Source organism: Scardinius erythrophthalmus, assembly GCF_964197995.2.
Source record: "Scardinius erythrophthalmus genome assembly, chromosome: 10".
Classification (NCBI taxonomy): Eukaryota; Metazoa; Chordata; class Actinopteri; order Cypriniformes; family Leuciscidae; genus Scardinius; species Scardinius erythrophthalmus.
Genome location: NC_138230.1, coordinates 29,735,371 through 29,761,498, shown reverse-complemented (window position 1 = coordinate 29,761,498; position 26,128 = coordinate 29,735,371). Strand labels below are relative to the sequence as shown.

The following is a 26,128-nucleotide window of genomic DNA, read 5'->3' as shown; positions in this document are numbered from 1 at the left end:
TAAACGTGGATTTAACATGTTATAACGATTTTAAATATATTTTTGAAACTCAAAATTAGGCTACACGTTAAAATCTCCGAGAACGACGGGACAGGGTGCTCAGGTGCTTCCTACCTGGCTGCTCCTTCAGCCCTTGAGAAATAGGCTAATCAGAGAGGGAAAAGTCGATTTACCTGTAGCCCGGGTTCTGGCATCTCTCACTCGCGCTCTGTCTTCTGTTACCTGCACCGACTTGAAAGTCCAGTTTCACAAGGAAGAACCGCGGAGGAAGAGAAATATGTCACAGGAGACAGACAGGTAAGAGTCATGACTGCGACACAATCTTCCATTACCTCAACACAAGTATCGGAACGTCAACGAGTGCCATTCTGCATGTTTACTTTACTTTCATAAAAGTTAAATATTCTCTCTAAACTCTAAAAAACTTTATTTTATAGTCGCATTACCTACGTTAACGGCGCATTCAATTATACAGATTTTGTCTGGTTTATTGTTATTTTTATAGATAAAAACCACCGCAGAGGGAAAGTTTTTTTTTTTTTTTTTTTTGCGGTCAAAACGCCATTTTTCACGGAGGAAACAGCTTGAATATAAGTTACCTTAGATTCATTCTCATTTATTTTCTATTTAAAGAGGAAGGTTTATTCGCCATAGTATTTTTTTAACGAAAAATAAAGATTTTTTTTTTCAGCATTTGTGTTCTGTTTTATTTAGTTTATTTCGCTTATTGAGGATCATCTTAATGTACAAGTGTTTATCACAACGTTTTGTTTTTGTTTTAATTCAAGATTTTTTGTTTAATGTGAAGTTTGAAAAGATTATGTTAAGTTGGTTGTTTTGATTGTTTTAATGTTCATATCTATTGGCTAATCCACAATAACAACCCGTTTATGTATGTTTGTTTGTGGTGACTGAAACACATTTTTGTTAATTAAAGAGACTACGTAAATGGACTACTGGTTTCTCTTTAGGGTTGTTGGTTGTAATACGGGTCTTGAATTTCTCAGAGTGTGATAGCTAATTAATCTATAGGTGTGTCAAATAATTTGATTAGAAAACGTAATACACTTTTACTGGGTGAATACATCTAAAGTGGGAAACTTTGTGATAATTTGTACATAAAAATATGTTTCAGATGGTTTAGCTCCTCACACAAATCCATATTAAATAGCTAAATCACCCACACTACAGATTAAAAGTAAATACAAGGTAAATACAAAAACGTGTAAGTCCCTTATCATCAAAATATGTCACACTATTTTTTTTAATATATTTTTTTTATATAACATCACATGGTCATAACTTGATTTGCATGAACATACTTGCCTCATTTTACACTGTGGTCCAAATAATCCTCTGAAGTTGTCAATGGGAACGTAACCTATTTTGTCATTTCATATGCTGATATTTTTTGTTTTTGATTATGGAAGAATAAACACATAATGATAAAGATGAATTAGATTAAGTGGCCCACAGGAGTACGCTCTGTTCTTACTGCTTGTGTGTACTTCTGTGGGTATACTAATGTGTTGTCCATTGTCACTACTACAGACTTCAATATTTTTAGAACATTTTTACTAAACTTAAGTGAACCCAACCCAGAAAAATTGGGTTGGCTTGGAAAAATATATCTATATATACCTTAGATGCATTAAGCAGGGTAAGATGTTGTAAGATGCCATTCTTGAAAACAGTGTGCATTAGCTGTTACATTGTAACATATTTAAAGATGAGTTTAGCAGAGGATGATGATGTATAAATATATATATATATATATATATATATATATATAATATATAATATATATATATATAATCAGGGGAAATAAATGGAAACATTTGACTATTATAATAATTATTATTTAATTAAATATAGTTATTTAGCTATATATTTTGGGGCGTCTGTGTTACTGAATATCTTGTTCATACTGAAGAATGAAAGCATCCAGATATTGATTTAATATATAATATCAAGTTGGGACATCAAATAGGGAGACTCGCACATCAAAATACTCTAAAGCCAGCAGTTGTACTTCCTCATGCCATGTGTCATAGATTTTATGTCCAGTTGTCTGTCAGGCAGTAAAATGCAGAAGGACTTTTGAAGTCTGTGGTCAGTATTTGTTTGGTTAGATGTTCTCTGTCATCAATGCTCTGTACATCACACTCTCACAAAAGGTTCAGTGTGTAGGATTGTTTTCATCAGTATGCAAAATAGAGCTTTTACATGAAGCTTTATCAGTTGGATCATTTATGTTTGTGTTTCTGTCTGCTAGTGTGCTGATATACTGTTTTATGTCTGTGCGTGTGTGTGTGTCCCAGTAAGAGGCTGGTTGTAGTGGTGCCCAATGAGACGTCCTTCCACCAGCGTCGGGCCTACACCAGTGAGGATGAGGCCTGGAGGTCTTACCTGGAGAATCCGCTTACTGCGGCCACAAAGGCCATGATGAGCATAAATGGAGATGAAGACAGTGCTGCCGCCCTGGGGCTCCTTTATGACTACTACAAGGTCTGTGTCATCAGCTAAGACTCTTACTTTCATAATAATAATAATACTTTTCATAATAACCTCTCTCTTTGGTGAAACACAAAGTTCAGCAAAATGCTCACTCTGCTCTTTTCATACAATGAAAGTAAATAGTAACCTATTTAAATTACTGGGCCTATTTTCAATGCACAATTACCATGTTTATACATTTATTATCAATAAATCCAATTTATAATATGTAAACGTCTCTGGTTTAAAACTGGACTATAACCCTTGTTCCCATTCTCTGCGTGATAGCGTCTGAAGCATGTGTGAAACTAAACGAATACTTTTTGGTGCTACATCTTGAAGTAGCTTGTGATGGTGTATATGGAAGCTTATACAACAGCGTTAGCTTATGATAGGCTGAAGCAAGCTGCTCTCAGACATTCAGGAGGTGTGGCAAAGTGACGCAGCGTCTCATTCCCTTCTTAGGGAACAAGGGTTAAACAGTATTAAAACGAGACGTTCCCTTTCGAGGGAACTAGCGCTGCATTGAAGACGACACTATGGGGAATGAATACCCACTGCGCCATGCTGACTAATGTCTGCCTGCCCTGGTGTGAAGCTATCCAGATACAACTCAGGACGAGAGACAACTCAGACAACTCAATGGACTTGTCATTCAGAAGAATGGTCAGAAGATCCGGACTGTAAAATCTTATGAAAGTGTGCAGGGAGGCTCAGCCTGCCGTATCACAGAGTTCCTGAAGGGAAACCCCCAAAACAGGGCTTTAGAAGATGCCATACTTCTAGAAGAATGAGCCCTGATTAGCAGAGGCGAAGGCAGACCGCGCCTTGCAGAATTTGCAGAATAAGTTAACGAGATTGCCTCAAAAATCAATTTGTAATAGACAGCTTTGAGGATGGGGAACCCTTCCTAGGCGACCCAAAGCATAGTAACTGGTCCAACTTCCTTAAACGAGAGGACCTATGCACCTCTAGAGCCCTAAAAGGGCACAACAAGTGAGGCTTACCTTAGTCCACTGACACAGGTGGAGGGTGGAAGGCCTGCAAGACTATAGAGTGAGCCACGTTAGTACGCACCTTAGGTACGTTGCCCAGTCTAGGGTAGAGAATGGCTTTCACTCTCCCAGGAGCGAACTTCGGACAGGAGGGAGAGACTGAAAGGGCCTGTAAGTCCCCCACTCTTTTTAGGGACGTAATGCCAGAAAGAAAACCATCTTGAAAGTTAAAAACTTCTCCAACACAGACTCAATGGGTTCAAAGGTTGCCAGGGATAACCCTTCCAAAACCTCAGCCAGGTCCCAAGCTGGAACACTGACATGAGATGCAGGAAGTAAAAGTACAACCAAGTGTTAACGATAAAGGTCTATCACTTAATGGTGCATAGAAGGCAGCTATGGCTGCCACATAGACCTTAAATGTGGACGGGGAAAGACCCCCAGAGAAACGATCCTGAAGAAACTCCAGTACTGAAGCCACTGGGCAGTTAACTGGGTCCAACTGATGCTCTCTGCACCATGAAGTGAACACATTCCACTTTAAGGTGTACAGTTTCCTCGTGGAGGAGCTCTAGAGTTTAGAATGGTCTCAACAACTTTATCTCTATGAAGTGATAAATCTCCAATAAAGCAATTTTAGTGAAACAGTGCCTATGATACTATCAGCACTACTATATATTGATGTTTTATCCTCTGCAGGTGCCCAAAGAAAAGAGAGTTTTACCAATCAGCAAAGTGGTTGAAATTTCAGAGGAACCGGAAAAGAGGTCAGTGAAATTACTAAAACAATGGTGAATATGGAGTTGAATAAATGGATTAAAAATGTGACTTATTTCAACTATAAAAGGGACAGTTGAGGCCTAATGGTTAGAGAGTCAGACTGGTAACGAAGGTTGCGGGTTTGATTCTCAATGCCAGCAGGAAATGACTGAGGTGCCCTTGAGCAAGGCACATAAACCCCAATTGCTGCCCATTGCTCCGGGTGTGTGTCCATGGTTTGCAGTGTGTATGTGTTCATTACTCACTGCTCCCAATGTGTGTGCACTAACCTGGATAGGTTAAATTTCAGAGGACAAATTCTGTACTTGTCCTTCACATGTCTTCACAAAAAAAAATTGCACACAATAAATCTTTTATGCTTTCATATACTGTCTTAGAAACACTACAGTGGGAAACAGCAGTCAAATGGAGCCGGAGACTGTGGATAATCGTGTGCAGGTACTGAAATCAGTTCCCGTTAATCTGACACTCAACACGGATCACCAGGACACCAAACGGGAACAGTACAGCGTGGCGGCTGGAGAGAGTGGGGCCGCTGCTGTGGTAAAGGCTGAGGTGTACACTCCTGCTTTCACGGGAATTCACTACAGGACAGAAGGAGAGGAACAGATGCGGGTCATCTGTGAACAGGCCCACTCGTTCGACACCTCGACTGTATGTCATAGTGGATATAGGAAGGATGACCATCGCAGTAGTCCTGATAGCACCTATGAAGAAGACAGCAATGAAGTGAGATTTATATCTGGTGTTTAAGGAATACTTGTTTGTCATAAAACCTGGATGTATTAAGCAAATTAATGGGTGATCATTTCTTTGATGTAGAAGTACCCCCCATCGTCGCTTGGAGCTGATGACTTCATATTTGACCAGTCGGATATGTTGTAAGTGTTAAAAATACTGAATTTATGTGCACCAATAGGCTTGTAGTATCATGGTGAATCAGCTCTCACATAACTGAAAAACATGTTGTAATGTTCTTCAACAGAGACACTTTCCAGTACACGTTAGAGGCCAGCAGGTCGTTGCGACAGAAACAGGGTGAGGGGCCTATGACTTATCTGAATAAGAGCCAGTTCTACGCTATTACACTGAATGAGACAAGTGCCAATAAACGCCTCCGACATCCCATCAGCAAAGTGAGGGTGAGTGATGTTCTTCTATCAAACCAGATATTTGAAATAACTAGGAAAGTATAATGTAACAAAGTCATGTCATTGAATTATATTAACTTGGGAGCTTTGATTTAATTGTCATATGTATTTTATTGACAGCTCTATTTTGTAGATTTTTTGTAGATAAAACTATACTACCTTTCACAAATTTGGGGTCAGTATGATTTTTTAAAAGAAATTAATACTTTAATTCAGCAATTGATCAAAAGTGACAGTAAATACATTTAAAATGTTATAAAACATAACATTTCTGTTCTTTTGAACTTTCTATTCATTAAAGAATGATTTTTTTTTCAACTGTGATAACTGAAGGCTGGAGGGATTGCTGTTGAAAATTCAGCCTTCTCACCAGGAACAAATTATATTTTTAAATATAATTTAAAGAGAAAAGAGTAATTTTAAATTATAATCATATTTCACAATATTACTGCTTTTACTGTATTATTGATCAAATAATGCAGCATTGGAGAGCATTAGACACTTCTTTCAAAAACATTAAAAAAATCCCACTTTGGATTGGTATTGTATGACTTTATCGTCCGTTCTTGTTATGGTAATAGTTTATCAACATGCTAGTCAGCTCTTGATCATTCAGAATAGACATGAAGTAATTGAGTGGATTGTGATAACCTCTGTTAACCTCCTTTCTCAGAGTGTCATCATGGTTGTATTCAGTGAAGATAAGAACCGTGATGACCAGCTGAAATACTGGAAGTATTGGCACTCTCGCCAGCACACTGTAAAGCAGAGGGTTCTAGACATCGGTGAGGCTTCCTCTCCATTGTTGTGCTTAATGTTTAATCTTGATCTTGAATCAGGAATTGCCAACTTACTCCAGCTCAAATATTTGCACATTTTGAACGTGTCCTTTGTCTGACACAACTATTTCAGGTCTTGTAGTTTCTACTAAAGAGCTAATGATCTGAATCAGGTGTGTTTGATTGGGGAGCCATACAAAATGTGTAGTGTTGTGGGTCCTTGAGGACCAGGGTTGAGAGACACTGTACAAACGAGTTGATGAGTTGAATTAGGTGTGTTTGATTATGGAGAATTGGGGAAACTACAGGACAAGGGTTGAGAACCACTGCTCTACACAAGTATGCAAATGCAGGCATACGTGCTTTGGCCAATATCTTGCAAGAGCGCAATCTAGTTGTATATAATGTGTTGTATATTCTTTGGTGTACAGCATACTTAAGGGGGCAATAGATTTACTTCTATTCTGTGCCATTAAACCAGGGGTGTCCAGTCCTGCTCCTGGAGGACCAACGTATTGCTGAGTTTAGCTCCAACCTGCTCCAAGACACTTGCCTGGAAGTTTCTAGTCATTCTGAAAACCTTGATCACTTGAAACTTGATTCAGGTGTGTATAATAAGGGTTGGAGCTAAATTCTGCAGGACACTGGTGGTCCAGGAGAAGGATTGGAAACCCCTCATTAAACAGAACAGAACAGGTAGCAAGCTATAACTATGTCAGCAGCAAGGTTCTCTTCAAACTGTTGCACCACCAGGGCAGTAGTTGACGTGAAAGAGTAAACATTTTTGAATGCAGTGACGCATGAGATACAGATTGTATAACTTGTACTTGTGTGGATTATGTATCATATTTTTCCAAACATCATTAACCACATTACTACTCAACACTCTTTGGTCTGAATCATTCTATGGACAAAGTACTTACTGCCTTAAAAATGGTTCATTGTGCATTCACCACAAATTGGAAGACTGATGGTGCCTGACATCCCATAAGCCCTCAGGGCTTTCGGAAGATTGGTTCCTCTTGGTTTTCCCCATCTCAGCTAAAGGGTACTAGGTTGCTAAATGGCTCTGCACCACAGATGTGCCCGAAGCCAAATACCTATAATAAAAAAACGCATTCTACGGAGCCCCTAAAAGGACATGGTGATGGAAAAAAAATCTGCTCTTGCATTCTCTTGCAATTATATAGTTGGGTAATTTATTGTATATAATTTGCTGGCATCAGGGAGCCGCTATCAATATGCAAGGTATTAAAAATCACTTTTAAATGCATGCTCTCTTTTTACTTTTGCTTTCCAGTTTGTACTCTGTGTATGGGGTGCTGCAGTACTGACCACACATTTTACAAGACAAGATATTTGTTAATGGTGCTCAGGATCTGCGCACCAAATCCTCTGCCATCATCCTGTTAGTCATCTCTCTTTACTATCTTCACATGATAAGTGAAATCTGATGTACTGTAATGTAACCGACTACCGCAGCAAGCCTAACCATGTCCCATTAGGCGTTCCGTAGAATGTGTTATTTATTTTCCGCGCCTCTCCAAATTCGGATTTAGGCTTCGGTCACACAGATTACTATAGAGATTATTATACTATAGATAGATACAGATTTACTTACAGAAGTATTTGGACAAATTTCCTTTCTTACTAAATCTGTGGTTTTAATTAGTTATTAGTCAAATAATTATGGGTTCTAATCCACAGCTGCACACTTTATTACAGTCATAGTACTGTTGAAGCAACTATGGTGTTAGAATATTCTCCAGCTCCATAAGTCACCCCACCTGGGCTTTGAACTTGTGACCCTCAGATCACTAGCCCAGCTTTTGATTTAAGTTGAATGAGAGAGAGAAAAAAACAACAACGTACAGGCCCAAATTTGTTAGAGTCCATCTGGTGTGGGGCAGCTATGAGCTCAAAAAATTCACATCTTATTCTCGGTCTTGTCACACCTTGAAAGAACAGTCATCCTGAGCCTGTTGCTGCTTGTCCTTCCCTCATCTCCAGTAATCAGACGCTCTGCTATGTCCTTTGTCAAGATTTGGCCCCAAGACTTTAAAATCCTGGGAGCACCCTGAGGGAATATCTGAGCCATGATGGCAGCCATCCTTGTTTTAAACCCTGCCCTCTTACGTGAGGCAAAAATAGAGGAATGTTTTGATGATACACTTTAAACTGAACATTGTGCTACGGGATGGAAAGTAAATGTTGGTGGATTGGTGAGGTGGACAGACCTTTGGGCACATGGTATACGGCAGTATGCTGAAGCTAAGTAGGGGAGACAGTGACTGAAACCTGACACCTGCACAGTTGGGATTTGAATAGCAGTTGAGGCGGGATTGTTCCTCAAGCTTGGGGCCATGTCACTAGAGCTGGGATTTGAATGGGGCTATTTAACGGGGGGAGCTCACTTACGGGCATCAACGGGTGTGCTTGGTAAACCACCCAAAGGCAGTCCATTGGGAAGAGTTTTGCCCTTCTTAATCCCCAAGTTACCCCAAAGTAAGACAGATGTTGGGTTTACTTAACATGGACATAAACGCCCCTGTTAATGACAGCTTATTAAATTACAAAGTGCTCCATAACTGAAGAAAGAATGTCTGATTAGCATAGGAAATCACCTCTATTACTACCAATCGTACTAAGGGTTAGGGATTTGAACAAATTTTGTTTCAAGAGTCATAACAATCCCCCCTCCCTGTTAATTTAATAAAAACATAGATTTTATGTAGGCAATGCAGGTCATACTGTACATGCAATGACTTTAGTACAGTTTTTTTTTTTATAATGAGTATGTGTGTAACCTGTTGTATGGCAATGAATGATACCTCAAACCAGGGATGGGCAACTTTGTTCCTGGAGGGCCACTCTCATGCAGAGTTTAGCTCCAACCCTGTTAAAAGCTAACATGCCTGTAGCTTTCTAGTAATCCTGAAGACATTGATCAGCTTGCTCAGGTGTGTTTGATTAGGGTTGGAGCTAAACACTACTGGACAGTGGCCCTCCAGGACCGAAGTTGCCCATCCCTGCCTCAAATTATGCTGTTTGTTGACAAATGGGTACTATTTGTTTTCTAAGCAATTTGACAAAAAGATTTTGCCTGGTGGACAATAAAACAGGCACTTAGGAAGTACCAGTCAAGAATGTAAAGTTAACTGCCCTGGCTAAGTTGGCATAGACAGGCTGACTCCAGCCATTGAAACAGTTATGAGATCACCTGTCCTTTTTGTAAATCTATAAAGTAATGACGTGTAGACTGAATCACAGACATGTTTAAAGTGAGTGGTCATAAATAGCCTATCAAGCGGCTACTAAAAAAGCAAGTGTTTGTTTACATAAACAGATAAGAGTTATCTAGCGTGGAAGGGTGCTGTTTCATATACACTCAGCTTATCAAGCTTAACTCTGCTTGCTTTGGCAGACATTGTTTTAATGTTGCCATTGTTCAACACTCGTCAGAGCTGTTCATATACCCAGTTCTTACAATTATTACATCTCTCCCTAAACTTAATCATATACCAACCAAATTGTTTGATAATGTACATGCCTCCCCCATGCAAGTGTGAGTGAATTGCATGCTGGTTTTGACTGGTTTATGCAGGTTAGTTTTAGGTTAGTTGTGGTGCATAGTTGTTACCATACCTGGTAAACCTGTATCCAAAACACAACCTATCCTGGTTGTGTTTTGTTTTTGTTTCCAGCAAGGATGAAAACTGACTTTTCCTGTTCTATCTACAGCTGACTACAAAGAGAGCTTCAACACAATTGGGAATATTGAAGAAATCGCGTACAATGCTGTGTCCTTTACCTGGGACGTGAATGAGGAGGCCAAGGTAAGTCATCTAGCACCAAGACTTTACTCTTTGATTCAGATGTGGCACAGCAAATTTACAATGAATAGGCCTACGTTCTCCAGTGTGTGTTTTGGTTTTATGGACATCCTGCTTGCATTAATGGTCATTGTGATGAGGTTCGTCACAAATATGCACGGAAGGAAGAAGACAGGGGTCGGCGTAACTGAAACACTCACTTTATTAGTGCACAGACAGGACAAAACAAAAGGTGCGCACGTAGCGCCTTCACCGTGGCAAACACGGCAGTGACAAAAATAAACAATAAAGACAACGTCCATTCAGCAACAACTCAGGTGAGGTTCCAGTCCAAACTCTCTCTCTCATCTCCTCCCAAATGCCGGCTTATATCCGGTCTCTCCACGCCAATCACTGCAATCAGACACAGGTGATCATCATTTTGCACTTGACCTACTTACTCACCGATCGGCCCCCTCCTTTCTCTCCTGCTACAGACTTCGCAAAACCACGCCCCCCTCGCCACATACCCCCACCGCCCGACTCAGGCCGGGGAGCCATCCGGCCTGCAGCCTCCCCCCCCCTCCTCCTGGAGAGGAAGTCAGCCACAACCATCTGTACACCCGGCCTGTGGATCACCTTGAACTTAAAAGGCTGTAAAGCTAGATACCAACGAGTGATCCGCGCGTTGGTATCCTTCATGCGGTGGAGCCACTGCAGGGGAGCGTGATCCGAACAGAGGGTGAACTCCCGTCCCAAGAGGTAATAGCGGAGGGTGAGAACGGCCCATCTGATGGCCAAACACTCCTTCTCTATGGTGCTGTACACCGTCTCTCTCTTAGAGAGCTTCCGACTGATGTACAGCACCGGCCGCTCCTCACCCTCCACCTCCTGGGACAGGACCGCGCCCATCCCCCTGTCCGACGCGTCGGTCTGTAGGATGAAAGGGAGAGAAAAATCAGGGGCATGTAAGAGCGGTCCGCCACATAAAGCAGCCTTTATCTGGGTAAAAGCCCGCTGACACTGCTCCGTCCATTGGACCGTATCTGGTACCTCCTTTTTAGTTAGATCAGTCAGCGGGCTGGCGAGGTCCGAATAATTAGGCACAAACCTTCTGTAATAACCCGCCAGCCCCAGGAACTGTCTAACCTCCTTTTTGGTCTTGGGTCTCGGACAAGTCGCAACCGCTGCTGTCTTATCAATTTGGGGACGCACCTGTCCATGACCCAAGTGGAAGCCCAGATATCTTACTTCCACCCGCCCAATCGCACACTTCTTCGGGTTGGCCGTGAGCCCAGCTCGTCTCAGCGTCTTCAGGACAGCCCGCACTTGCTGCATATGACGCTGCCAGTCACCACTATAGATGATGATATCATCCAAGTAGGCAGCGGCATATGCAGCGTGCGGTCGGAGAATCCTGTCCATCAGACGCTGAAATGTTGCCGGAGCCCCGAACAACCCGAAAGGAAGCGTGACAAATTGGTGTAACCCAAACGGCGTGGTGAAAGCTGTTTTTTCTTTGGATAACGGAGATAAGGGGATCTGCCAATATCCCTTAGTTAAGTCCAATGTCGAATAAAATCGAGCAGTACCCAGCCGATCAAGCAATTCGTCAACCCTTGGCATTGGATAAGCGTCGAACTTCGACACAGCATTCACCTTCCTGTAATCTACACAGAACCGAATCGAGCCGTCCGTTTTAGGAACTAAAACTATCGGGCTCGCCCAGTCACTGTTAGATTCTTCTATTACTCCCAACTCTAGCATCGACTCTAATTCGCTTTGCACAACTTTCTTTTTGTGCTCTGGCAGTCGATACGGCCGGCTGCGAACCACCACGCCCGGCTCTGTCTCAACGTGGTGCTGAATGAGGTCCGTTCGACCAGGCAGGGGCGAGAACACATCAGCAAAATCTGCTTGTAAATTATGCACATCAGTGAGCTGGGATGGTGAGAGGTGGTCTCCCCCAGCGGCCAGGGCGAGAGATTTCGTTTTGACATTCGCCTCTGGACCGAGATCCTCCTCTCCGCTCACCACCATCGCCAGCATCACTGATTCCACCTCAGACCATTTTTTAAGCAGGTTGAGGTGGTAAATTTGATGTGCCCCGCCCCTATCTGTTCGTATTACCTCATAGTTGAGATCTCCAATTCGCCGTGTAACCTCAAAAGGTCCTTGCCACTTTGCGAGTAATTTTGAGCTAGAGGTAGGAAGTAATACAAGCACTTTCTCTCCCGGTGTGAATTGACGCAGTCTAGCCCCCCTGTTGTACAGCCGACTTTGCTTGTCCTGAGCCTGTAACAAATTCTCCCGTGACAGCCGCCCCAAAGTGTGGAGTTTTGTTCTCAGGTCCAGGACATACTGAATTTCATTTTTACTAGCTGAAGGTCCGTCCTCCCAAGTTTCCCTAAGGACATCTAACACCCCGCGGGGCTGACGTCCATAGAGAAGCTCGAAGGGGGAAAACCCCGTGGAGGCTTGCGGGACCTCCCGTACAGCGAACAAGAGGGGTTCTAACCACCGATCCCAATTTTTGGCGTCTTCTTGTACGAACTTTCGAATCATGGATTTCAAAGTGCGGTTAAATCGTTCGACCAGCCCGTCTGTTTGTGGGTGATAGACACTGGTCCGGATCGATTTAATGCCCAATAATCCGTAAAGTTCGCGTATCGTTCGTGACATAAACGCCGTGCCTTGGTCGGTGAGAATCTCTTTCGGGATTCCCACCCGGGAGATTAATTGAAACAGAGCGCTCGCCACACTATTTGCGGAAATATTGCGAAGCGGAACTGCTTCAGGATATCGCGTTGCGTAGTCCACCAGGACTAAAGCAAAGCGATGTCCCCGTGCTGACCGTTCTAATGGCCCGATGAGGTCCATACCAATTCGTTCGAAGGGGACCTGCATCAACGGAATAGGGCACAATGGTGCTTTTGGGTTGGCCGGTGGATTCACCAACTGACATTCACGACAAGACGCACACCACTTGCGTACATTCTCGTGAATGCCCGGCCAAAAGAACCGGGCCATGAGACGGTTAAGTGTCGCTGTTTGTCCTAAATGCCCTGCCATTGGATTAGAATGAGCCGTCTGGAAAAGCATTTCCCGACGGCTTTTAGGTACCAACAACTGAGTTGTATCTTGCTTTGATTGGGCATCTTGGGTTACCCGATACAACTTATCTTTTAGGATTGCAAAATACGGATAGGTGAGGGGTTGGTCCGTGTGGAGAAGCTGGCCATCGATAGAGCGAACCTGATCAAAGGCATGTTTTAGCGTGTCATCCTGGGACTGTTCCAGGGGAAAATCATCGCGCTCTGTGAGGATGGTTCTCTCCAGAGCACTCTGTTCCCCTGAACCAGTACCCAGAGGTTCCGGATCAGCTTCTCCCAACTGAGCAATCGCCACCTTCCTCTTATCCTTTTTTACCCAAGAAGCATCCGCACATAAATGACCCAATAACTCATTAAACGCTGGCCAATCTGTCCCCAAAATCAGCGGATGCCGGAGGTGCGGGTTAATCGCCACCTCCACACTATGCTTTTGCCCCCTAAATTGAATATCCACAGGCATTAACGGATAATTCACCACTTCCCCGTGCACACACCGTACCTTAACCATGCGGCCATTATCCAATGCTTTAGGCTGAATCAGGCTTTGGTGGACCGAGGTTTGGTTACAGCCTGAATCCACCAGAGCCTGAAAAGTACCCCCCTTTATACTCACAGGTATTTGGTACAGGCCAGCTTGATCGGGGGCAGCTTGTGGCGCGTCGGGGACCCGGATCAGTGTCCCCACCTCCATCACCGGACACCGATCGATGAAATGACTCGGGTCCCCGCAGCGCCAACAAGCCGGCCCGGGCCTCCCCGCCGCTCCAGTGGCAGGAAGCGGGTCAAGGGACTGGCGTGGAGAGAGCGGTAGGGCAGCTTGGGGTGAGAATCCCCCCCTTGATGGGCCCCCTCCCCGGGGAAGAGGCCTGGGGGCAGGTACCGGCTCCGCTGCACCCCCTGTCCTCCACCTTGGAGCCGGCCTCGGCGGCAGATTCCCCCGGTACCTGGGAAGGGGAGAGGGCTTAGAGGGGGGGGGAGAAAGAGAGAGAGAGAGAGAAGCCGATGGTAGAGAGGCGCCGACCCCCGGGCACGCCACCATTTGGTCCTCCGCCAGCTGGATGGCCTGGTTCAGCGACGTCGGGCGGTGGCACTGGACCCACTGCGCGGTCCTTGTCGGCAACCGCGCCACGAATTGCTCCAGCACCACACGATCGATGATTCCCTCGACGTCGCTTCCGTCGGCCATCAGCCACTTGCGGCACGAGTCCCGGAGCTGCTGGGCCATGATGAAGGGTCGGCCAGACTCCTCGAGGTCCAATGTCCTGAACCTCTGGCGATGTTGTTCCGGAGTCCGGCCAACCCGCTGTAGAATGGCCCGCTTGAGGTCCTGATAGACCAGGAGATTCTGGACTGGCAGTTGGTGTGCGGCTACCTGCGCCTCTCCGGAGAGCAGGGGTATCAGCCGCATTGGCCAGTCCGTAGAGGGCCATCCCCGGTCCTCAGCCGACCTCTCAAATAGCTCTAGGAAAGCTTCCGGATCGTCTTCCGGGCCCATCTTATTGAGAGGTATCGGCGAGGACGAGTCTTTGTATGTTGGGGGGACGGCCCTAACCTCCCGGTCTATCCAGCTCCGGAACAGCTCGCGGTCTTCATGCTGGCCTCGGAGGAGCGCCTCGAACCGTTTGTCCTGCTCCTCCTTTATGGCCAGCAGATGTTGATGGTGTTCTTGGTGAAGACCAGCGAGTGATTGAATGATGTCCGCAAATGGCGTACCTGGCGGAGTCTGCATGGCGGCGGCGATCTTCTTCCCTCCCGGGCTTCGGCACCAGTGTGATGAGGTTCGTCACAAATATGCACGGAAGGAAGAAGACAGGGGTCGGCGTAACTGAAACACTCACTTTATTAGTGCACAGACAGGACAAAACAAAAGGTGCGCACGTAGCGCCTTCACCGTGGCAAACACGGCAGTGACAAAAATAAACAATAAAGACAACGTCCATTCAGCAACAACACAGGTGAGGTTCCAGTCCAAACTCTCTCTCTCATCTCCTCCCAAATGCCGGCTTATATCCGGTCTCTCCACGCCAATCACTGCAATCAGACACAGGTGATCATCATTTTGCACTTGACCTACTTACTCACCGATCGGCCCCCTCCTTTCTCTCCTGCTACAGACTTCGCAAAACCACGCCCCCCTCGCCACAGTCATCATGGATGATGAATTGGCAGGTGTAGTTGTTTAGCTCAACCGAAGGTTCAGTTTCAGTCTGTCTACATCAGCACATCTATGTTTTGTCACAAACTCTTATTCAGCCTTATTACCACCATTGTGTGCGATTCACAAAATGTTATTGAGACACAGGGTGGAGTGTTACGACATATGATATGTGTATTTTAAACGCATTAGTCTCTCTCCCCCGTTGTTGAATCCTCCCCAAGAGCCCTGTATAGCGTGACGTTTGGGATTCACAATACCCTGCTGCATCTTCCCCCGTTCTGTCTATTAATTTAAACCTCTATTTTCTCCTGTACATGGTCTCAGGTTTCACCTGTATGATACTGACAGTAGGAAATGAACCAGGTCTGTGTACATGGCCAAATGCACACAAACCTGAGTCCAGATCCTCCCTGCCTCACAGGTAGAGTCCTGCCCTCCCATTATGGCTCTTCTGTTGCAATACAGCTCAGTTCAAACACTCGCCTATGTTCAACTAAAGCTCTCTACGCAAACATTTGCTTTTTATTGGGCCAACTCACACTGGTAATACCTATTAATATGGACGGTATGATGTCTTAGTGTAGCCGCCCTTGGACATATATAAGTCTTTAGTTTTTTATTTTATTTTATTTTTGAGTCCAAGCTCATGTAAAATGGGGTGTGCATGCAGTGGGGTGTGAAATGCTCTCAGTTTGACCTGATAAGCATCTCATACTCTGACCTAACATACTCTTAACTTTTATTACAAGTCCCTTCAAAGCTCTTCTCATCATGGCAGGCTGGAATGGAGGAAGCCATAAACTGAGTTTCTCCATGAGCCATTGATCTGTGAGGTGGAAATGATGTCCTTGTTGCAGCGTGGAAAGGCTCAGTTTCTTTTACAATTGGTCCACAGTAGTACTTTAAAATAACTGATTTTTATTATAATATATTTGAAAATGTAATGCATCCCTCTGATGGAAAAGCTGAATTTTCAGCATCATTACTCAGTGTCACATGATCCTTCAGAAATCATTCTAATATGGTGATTTGCTGCTCAAGAAACATTTAAGTTGAAAAAAGTTGTGCTGCTTAATATTTTTTAATGAAGTCAAGATAATTTTTTAAGATTCTTTTGTGAATAAAAAGTTTAAAATTTCTGGAAAAAATCAAAAAAATTATTTGAAGTAGAAATTTAACATTAGTAACATTATAAATGTCTTTACTGTCACTTTTGACATCAGTTTAATGCATCTTTGCTGAATAAAAATCTTAATTTCTTTAAAATATCTTTCTGACCACAAATTTTTGAATTTCTGTAGTGTTAATCCAAATCGCTGTCCCAATTCTAATTCAGAATGTGCCCAGTTAGATTTCGATCAGTGTGAAATGTTTTGGACAAAAACTTAAATCATGCAATTACCGTTTTCACGATCAATCATTGATTTTCCTACGCCGTACAAGTGTACAGTTTTCCAATCCAGTTTTCTTACCATGCTGAGTTGTAGCATGCTTCACCTAACGATGGCCTCTTTCTTGTCCTCTGGCATTGGTAATGGTTGATTATATGAAACTGTTAATAACTAACCACATAAATATTTAGTGAGCAAGACTCTGTTCCAAACCTTTGAGGAGCAGAGGCTAAAACTGCATGTAAAGATGACATTTAAGATTAAAATTTGGTCTTACATTAATGTAAAATTAATATTTACTTCAATCGGACCATTTAGTATTCTCTTCCGATGAAACGGCATAGTGTGTAGTCTGAACGTTGCTTTCTGTAGCAGTCAGTGGTACAGATAGACGTGTTGAGGCAGGCGCCTGTTTTGCGTGTGTAGGTGGCTGGTGGGTGAAAAACAAGGTGCTCTTTCAACGGTCAGGATTGTGTAGGTCAAAGCTGTTAGAATATATGAATATGGAAGTTCTTATGCAACTGTCTGTCACATGTGCATTTGGATGCAAAGTGTTGAACATGCATTACATATACCAACCTCCCACAACACGCTAGTGTAATGGCAGAGACAGACACTTCTAAAAATGTAGTTTATTTGCAAACATAAATTTTCATGGAGAACTGACCTGTTTTTGTCTTTTTTCTCTGATTGTTAGATCTTCATCACGGTGAACTGTCTGAGCACAGATTTCTCCTCTCAGAAGGGGGTGAAGGGTCTTCCTCTGATGATACAAATAGACACCTACAGCTACAACAACCACAGTAACAAACCACTGCACAGAGCCTACTGCCAGATCAAGGTCTTCTGTGATAAGGTGAACCTTGACCTTTAACCTTTGAATCTGTTTTTATATTAGTATTCCAACATATGCTGTATCTGTGAAAGCAGTCATGGAGAACTGTAAAGACGGCAGTAATAGAGCGCTGCAGTGATGACATATTTTTGTAGCTCGACCCCTAAGTTCACATCCCTCTGGTTCCCAAAAACACAATAGGATTTTTCCATTGGCTTTTGGATTATTGCAGAAAATAAGCTCTGCGACCAACCAAAGTTTATGATTCTTACACGTTTTGTTCATCGTGATAATATTCAAAAATGAACACAACTTGCAGCCTAAATACAATTGCTACCTAAATACACCACCATTAAACTTCGACAGCTCTTTCATTCTTTATTTAGAAACATTTTCCCTGAAAGTTTGAGTTAAAATAGTTTGCAAGAGCGCAATTATAACGACAGTGAAGCTGTGAAAGGAGACTAGTGATCAGATAAGTTTATTTGTTCGTTGTGATGACGCTTAATTCCAGACAGCCTCTGTTAGTCTCATTTAGACACTTGTTAGTACAGTAACTGCCATTTTCAAGACAAGTAAAACCTTTTTAAAAAAATCACAAGGGGGTATCACTGATGTATTTACAGTATGTCATTGAATAAAGTGTGAAAATAATCACAATAAATCGCTTTCAGGCATTTAATGAAAAACCCATTCAAAAAACTTAAATGTTAAAAATGCTCTCTCATTCCTTTATTTTGCATGCATGATCACTTATTCTTATACGCAGTGAATTGTTTTTACCTACAGTTCAAGTGGGTCAGTTGAATTCTGACATCATTTATGCTGTGTTCTTGGTCTTCAAACTCAGTAACTGTGGCGCCACCTTGTGGTTGTTTATTAAAGGGATAGTTCACCCAAAAATGAAAATTATGTCAGTAATTACTCACCCTCATGTTGTTCCTACCCCGTAAGACCTTCGTTCATCTTCGGAACACAAATTAAGATATTTTTGATGAAATCTGAGCACTGTCTCACTCCTCCATAGACTTCTAAGGGACTGAAACTTGCTGGCCCAGAAAAGTTATTAAAGAGATCGTTAATATAGTCCAAGTGACCACAGTGGCTTAATCTTAAGTTTATCAAGCGACGAGAATACTTTTTGCGCACTAAAAAAAACCCAAAAATAACGACTTTATTCCACTATTCATTTCCTTCTCTCTGGGCCTCAAGTGGACGACACTAGTTAACGTAGTGTTTTTGCGCAGCGCGTCACACACATGACCAGCGTCGGCCAATAGTGAGCCTACATGGTGACGTGCAACACTGACGCGCTGCGCAAAAACACTACGTGAACTCACTTGAGGCCCAGAGAGAAGGAAATGAATAGTGGAATAAAGTCGGTTTTTTTTTTTGTTTTTTTTCACTAAAAGTATTCTCGTCGCTTGATAAACTTAAGATTAAGCCACTGGAGTCACTTGGACTATATTAACGATCTCTTTAATAACTTTTCTGGGCCAGCAAGTTTCAGTCCCTTAGAAGTCTATGGAGGAGTGAGACAACTCTCAGATTTAATCAAAAATATCTTAATTTGTGTTCCGAAGATGAACGAAGGACTTATGGGGTAGGAACAACATGAGGGTAATTACTGACAGAATTTTCATTTTTGGGTGAACTATCCCTTTAATGTTACTTTTCACAGCCCTTGCAGTCATCTAATTTCCTCTGCATGTCTTTCGGTCTGTCTTTGTGCGGCACAGGGAGCGGAGAGGAAGATCAGAGATGAGGAGAGGAAACAGAACCGCAAGAAGACAAAAGGTCTGAAGCACTGAAAGTTAAATTAATAAAAATAAGCTTTAAAGAACACAAGAAATGATTTTATAACAAATTTCTTTGTTTCTTGATTATTTCTTCTTCTTTTGTATTGACATATTTTCTATTGAAATATGAAGTTTGTCCATTTGTTTTTAAATAATCAAGAGGCTTTAGTTACATCACTTTCTAATCCATGGCATTTGGTATTGGGTAGCATTTGATTGGACAGAAACCTGCGTAGTGTGGGAAGAGTCACAACTTTAATTATCAATAACAGTTATTCTTACATGTTCATCTCATTAGGAAAGGATGGAGGCGTTGGGGCGGTTAATCTCCCGAAAAAGAGTGACGCCATCTTCTTTAAAATGATGACTGATTTGGATGCTCAGCCGGTTCTCTTTATCCCAGATGTGCACTTTGGAAACTTACAGAGGGCAGGCCAGGTACGAGTCAGTCTGAAAACGGAAAACACACTCAATGACCAGATCACACTCTCTTTTGTGTTAAGCTTCCTCTGCCATTTTGCAGACGACCATAATTGCAGTCTCCTAGTCTACCCTCAGCGTTTGCTTCCTGAAATCTCAAAAAGGTTGTAGAGGCTCATTACAGAACTGTCCTGAAGACCTTAGCGTTCCATTGTGTGTCTAATGAGACTGAGACTTATTAGAGAGTGACTGACCTTTCAAAACCTGACATGAAGCATGCGAGTATCTTGGATACTTAGATGACATTTGTTTATTAGGAATGACATCTGCTGAACTGGTCATTGTAGTGTCTGTTTTGAGGCTTGTTCGGAATGTTACAGAGATGTTTGAGTATATAAATGTTCAAAGGGGATACAACTACAAACTTTGTACTCTTTGCAGGTATTTGCATTTAACACTGAGGAAATTGAACGAGAGGGGTGAGTTTGATCTTTATCTAAATATTTCAGCTGCAAACCAGAAAATGATATTCTTGTATCAGAACTGAATGAACATCACATCACATCACCTCAGATTTACTTGTAACATTGACACAATAGTAGATTATAGGATAATTATGGGATAATTTTCATTATTGGGTGAACTAACCCTTTAATTATAACATCTTTGGCTTATTATTACTGGCTTATGATTTATTTATTTTTTTGCTGGGAATTTATAATCCTTCATCTAATTATAATTAATGATTTAATTGTATGTTTAGTTCATATTATTTTAGAGTATAAGCAAAATAATTCACATACACTTTAAAAAGATATTAAATATATATAAATATTTAAATTGTAGCCTACCTTAAAGGTGGTATCAGTGATTTCAGGCCCAAAAATATTTTATCACATTCATCTAATCTTTCCTAACGATCCGCTAGCTGCCCGCCCCATAAGCATGCCGTCAAAAAAATGCGTCTCTGTTGGCAGCCTAGGCTCTGAGATCTGCACACAACAACAAATGGTTTAGCCAAACACTCAAAACCAAAACAAATAGTGTTCCAACCAATCACCGACAGGGGGAGGGTGTTGTGAGGTTTTGAGCCAGCTTTTTCTTCAGCTCTGACTTCCCTCCCCCTGTCGGTGATTGGTTGGAACACTATTTGTTTTGGTTTTGAGTGTTTGGCTAAACCATTTGTTTTTGTGTGCAGATCTCAGAGCCTAGGCTGCCTACAGAGACGCATTTTTTTGACGGCATGCTTATGGGGCGGGCAGCTAGCGGATCGTTAGGAAAGATTAGATGAATGTGATAAAATATTTTTGGGCCTGAAATCACTGATACCACCTTTAAATCTTAAAATAGTCTCATAGCGCACAACTGCACTTGAAAGGGAGAAATAAATTGTGTATTTTGTGACATTTCTGTGTTCGCTGTAAATTTCTTTGGATATCAATATTGAAATTTAATGATTGAAATTTAGGGTACTTTTACACGACAATGATGAGCAAAAAACAGAAACGTTTTTCCTTTGCATTTTGCACGTACAGAGACGACAACATTGTCAAAACGATCACCGTTCACACAGATCTGCAGAAACGACAAAAAACACTGTATTATTCTGCCAGGCCAGTAGTAGGCGATGTCACTTTGTTAAGAAACACTACGCACCGATAGACTGAACATGTCATATGCATACGCATGACGTCACCATTTTCACAAATTTACGTTTTGTAGTTTACATGAAGACAATTACTTTATCGTTGCAAAAACTTGCAATTTTGAAACCCGTTTTCAACAGTTTGCAGGCCCTCAAAACGCTGTTGTCGTGTTAATGAACAGCCAAAACGCATACAAAGTTTTCTGTTTTAAGTTGAAAACAGTGTTGTGTAAATCTGATTGGTCAGTTTAGAGAAGCATGAAGTCACTGTATTTGTTTGTGTGTTTGTGTTAGAAGTGTGCTGGTAAAGAGGATGTTCCGGTCATCTGAGGATGACTTCTGCCCACCGCCTCATAAACAGCTAAGAGTGGAGACACAGAAGAGAGGTCAGAGCTATGCATATACACATTTATAGCTGAAGTGTGTATTTTTCCAAAAAGCATAACTATTTTACAAGGTGGCGATTTCGTATGAATTTGTGCGATGTGAATCACAATTTTATCATGACCCCATAAACCCACTCCTAAACATAATCGGCACTTTAAAATTGAGAAATGTACAAATTCATACGAATTAGTCACCAATTTGGCAAAACGTAAAATGGATACGAATTGCTGAGATTGTGTTGGTATTTTCTACTGTAGTACTATACAGAATTGAAAAATAAAAATAGTTTCCAAACGCCCACAAATGCATAAACAGTACCCAAAAATTCTCTGAATCTCCTGAAGCCTCTATGGGATCCTGTATGTATGGGGAAAAAATAGTATTTTTTGATATATTTGGTGTTAATAGTAGCACAGAAATTTCATATTGATCATATTGATGTCTATTTTAAAGAAAGATGTAAGGTGATTGTACTTTACTATACTATTTCCATGACTGTATGTTTTTACAGTGCTCTTGTATGTGAGGAAAGAGTCAGATGAGGTGTTTGATGCTCTAATGTTGCGGACTCCCACTCTCAGAGGACTCATGGATGCAGTGAGTATCTGTTGCTATAGGGGGCGCTCTACTCTAAATTACCCAGGCATTGTGCTGATTGTCAAATGCAACAGTTAATCGATTTGAAAATTAAATTTCAGTGGAAAGATGTAATTTTTTTTGGATCAAAATAAAATCCTTTACCATTTTCAATAGTATAAATCCAAAGCCGGATCCCAATCTACTTCCTGGTGAAAATTGTCCCTCAAGTTATGTGTCTTTAGCATATTTTTAAAAATAATTATCACCAAACTATCCAGATCAATAAAAAATACACATATTTTATGATTTATTATAAATAATCAAAATCAAATCATTGTAATCGTGTGATGCTCTGATAAACGATTGACTGATGATTTCTTTCATATCGACAGATTTCTGAGAAGTATGGTGTTCCCATTGACAGAATGGTCAAGATTTACAAGAAGAGCAAAAAAGGGTGAGTAGTTGATTGAGAAAAAAAAAATACATCAGTAGGGCTGTTTTCGACTAAGGATTTTCATAGTCGAATCTGATTCGTTAGATTTTGCCTTAGTCGACTGATAGTCGAACCTTTTTTTTTTTTTTTTTTTTTTTTGATAGCAGCTAGATTTTTTCCATTTCAAACAAAAGAGCTAAAAAACACATATATATCACACATATATCATAACATTTCATAAACATGAGGAGCAATATGAGAGAGAAATTTGGTGATGGTTGTTTAGGTACATTAAACCACGTAAAGCTTTTTCACGCCCATGAGAACCGTGTGGAGTCAACTCACAGCCGCTTCGCTGCCCTGCTGAAAATGTGAAGCAGAAACGCTTAATAGAATCAGATAACGTCCATAATAATTGGACTCTGGGTTCGATTTTTTGACCATTTTCAGTGGTTATGAGGAGCAATATGAGAGGGAAATTTGGTAATCGTTGTTTAGGTACATTAAACAACGTAAAGCTTTTTAACGCACATGAGAACCATGTGGAGTCAGCTTTTTAACGCACATGAGAACCGTGTGGAGTCAACTCACAGCCGCTCCGCAGCCCTGCTGAAAATGTGAAGCAGAAACGCTTAATATCAGTTAACTTCCATAATAATTGGACTCTGGGTTCGATTTTTTTTTACCATTTTAAGTGGTTATGAGGAGCAACATGAGAGGGGAATTTGGTAATCATTGTTTAGGTACATTAAACCAGGTAAAGCTTTTTAACGCACATGAGAACCGTGTGGAGTCAACTCACAGCCGCTTCGCTGCCCTGCTGAAAATGTGAAGCAGAAACGCTTAATAGAATCAGATAACGTCCATAATAATTGGACTCTGGGTTCGATTTTTTGACCATTTTCAGTAGTTATGAGGAGCAATATGAGAGGGAAATTTGGTAATCGTTGTTTAGGTACATTAAACAACGTAAAGCTTTTTAACGCACATGAGAACCGTGTGGAGTCAGCTTTTTAACGCACATGAGAACCGTGTGGAGTCAACTCACAGCCGCTTCGCAGCCCTGCTGAAAATGTGAAGCAGAAACGCTTAATATCAGTTAACTTCCATAATAATTGGACTCTGGGTTCGATTTTTTTTACCATTTTAAGTGGTTATGAGGAGCAACATGAGAGGGGAATTTGGTAATCATTGTTTAGGTACATTAAACCAGGTAAAGCTTTTTAACGCACATGAGAACCGTGTGGAGTCAACTCACAGCCGCTTCGCTGCCCTGCTGAAAATGTGAAGCAGAAACGCTTAATAGAATCAGATAACGTCCATAATAATTGGACTCTGGGTTCGATTTTTTGACCATTTTCAGTGGGTATGAGGAGCAATATGAGAGGGAAATTTGGTAATCGTTGTTTAGGTACATTAAACAACGTAAAGCTTTTTAACGCACATGAGAACCGTGTGGAGTCAGCTTTTTAACGCACATGAGAACCGTGTGGAGTCAACTCACAGCCGCTTCGCAGCCCTGCTGAAAATGTGAAGCAGAAACGCTTAATATCAGTTAACGTCCATAATAATTGGACTCTGGGTTCGATTTTTTTTTACCATTTTAAGTGATTATGAGGAGCAACATGAGAGGGGAATTTGGTGATCATTGTTTAGGTACATTAAACCACGTAAAGCTTTTTAACGCACATGAGAACCGTGTGGAGTCAATTCACAGCCGCTCCGCGGCCCTGCTGAAAATGTGAAGCAGATTTTTGAATACATTTTTATTTATTTACATTAGTAAGCTACAGGACATTGTCTTTCAAAACATGACCTGCGCGAAAGCGAAAAAATAAAATAAAAATGGTACCCAGCCCTTCTGAAAATGCAATGCGTCTCTGTCCCCAGCACATTTCAAACCAAACTGACGCCCATGTATTCGAATCAGACCTCTCCGAATCGAATCGTCGAATCCTCGACTATTAGAAATCAGCCCTACGTAAGAGTACGTATGTACAGTAAAATTCACATGACTAATAAACCCGTTTTGACTTTGTTTATTCTCTCCATTGCAGGATCCTGGTGAACATGGATGACAATATCATCGAGCACTACTCTAATGAGGACACGTTTATCCTGAGTATCGAGAACTACGCAGATGCATACAAAATCACATTAACGGAAATATGAACACCTTCTCACGTGTTTCTAACATTCAGTGTGTTTAAGCTAAAAGACTTGTTTCTTGGACTCCAACCTGGTCAAATTCATTGTCAGCTGTCCACACATTGAATTGACATCGGCAAAAGCTGACATACCTCATTTTTAAGAGACCTCAAGTATGAGTATAGTTTCAGTGCGTCCCAAACATGTCCAGGATTTCACTGTTCTAGTGTGGATGTAAAGACTTTTGCTAGTTGAAATTGTCCACAGGATTCATCATCGGTGATTATTGCCTTTCATTTAAATGACCAAAGTACAGTCTATTTCACATTTCACTTGATTTTGGAGACCCTAAATTTCAACAGCACCTTCATAAGGTTTTAACTGGAGTGGAAATGAAATACAAAACACCTTCATCATAAAGTATCATAAATGCAACAATAGTGTCCATTGAAATTACAATGCTAACATACATTTGCATGCAGCAAAAATATGATTTTAGGACTTTTCTGTGGAATTTGAGACTCTGCAGAGCTATTGATCTGTGAAAATTGTCCATTACTGTAAATATTATTTTTAATGTGTTTATTATGTTGTCATTAATATTATTATATTTTTTTTTTAGCATGGTAGATATCAATTAGGTCTGAATATTCACAAACATATTTTCTGATGCACAAAGAAAGCTTTTTTTCTACTCTGCCACACATTTTTATATGCTTAACAGGAAATATGAATGAATAATGTCTACAGTATAACAGTACAATAGTGCATTATCAGAATTTTTTTTTTAAATGTGTTGCTCAGATACATTTCAGCCATGTTTTACGTGTTGCACTCATGTTTTAATGTGGAAATAATTTTTTAGAGGTTCCATTTATTTCAAATGCAAGAGATCGCATGACTTTTGAGGAGGTTTGAAACAGCCATGGTCTTTCACAAACTATTCAGTCTTCTAGTGTTTGTGTATTGTGTGACAGGTGCATATTAACTTTGTAGTCCAGATTCAGTCGATCAGTGCCATGATGAGCTGTTTATGTTGTAATGTTTGAATATCATTGTCTTCCAAAAGAAAATTATGTAAAAGGGCACTTTGGAAAATAATCCTTTGCATGTAAATAAATGCATTTTTTTAGCAAGTTTTGATCAAAGATTTTTCATACTACAATTAACCCTGATGTTATGGCAACTTTTAACCCTATGTTAA

At 41.4% G+C, this 26,128-nt stretch overlaps 1 protein-coding gene across 2 annotated transcripts; it reads left to right on the top strand.

Moving 5' to 3' along the window:
• On the top strand, window positions 1–26,057 carry grhl2b (grainyhead-like transcription factor 2b). Of its 2 annotated transcripts, none has more exons than XM_081376417.1 (16): window positions 1–297; window positions 2,322–2,508; window positions 4,191–4,258; window positions 4,649–5,000; window positions 5,094–5,152; window positions 5,257–5,413; window positions 6,096–6,207; window positions 9,943–10,037; window positions 17,373–17,531; window positions 19,250–19,307; window positions 19,608–19,747; window positions 20,171–20,208; window positions 21,669–21,760; window positions 22,273–22,358; window positions 22,733–22,797; window positions 24,834–26,057. In XM_081376417.1, the coding sequence occupies exons 1-16, from the start codon at window positions 278–280 to the stop codon at window positions 24,946–24,948; spliced, it is 1,803 nt and encodes a 600-aa protein (XP_081232543.1). In that variant the 5' UTR covers window positions 1–277; the 3' UTR covers window positions 24,949–26,057. The 2 variants fall into 2 exon arrangements, with proteins under 2 accessions (XP_081232543.1, XP_081232544.1); XM_081376418.1 differs by having other exon boundaries at window positions 5,257–5,407; window positions 24,834–25,982.
• The last annotated feature ends 71 nt before the right edge of the window (window positions 26,058–26,128 follow it).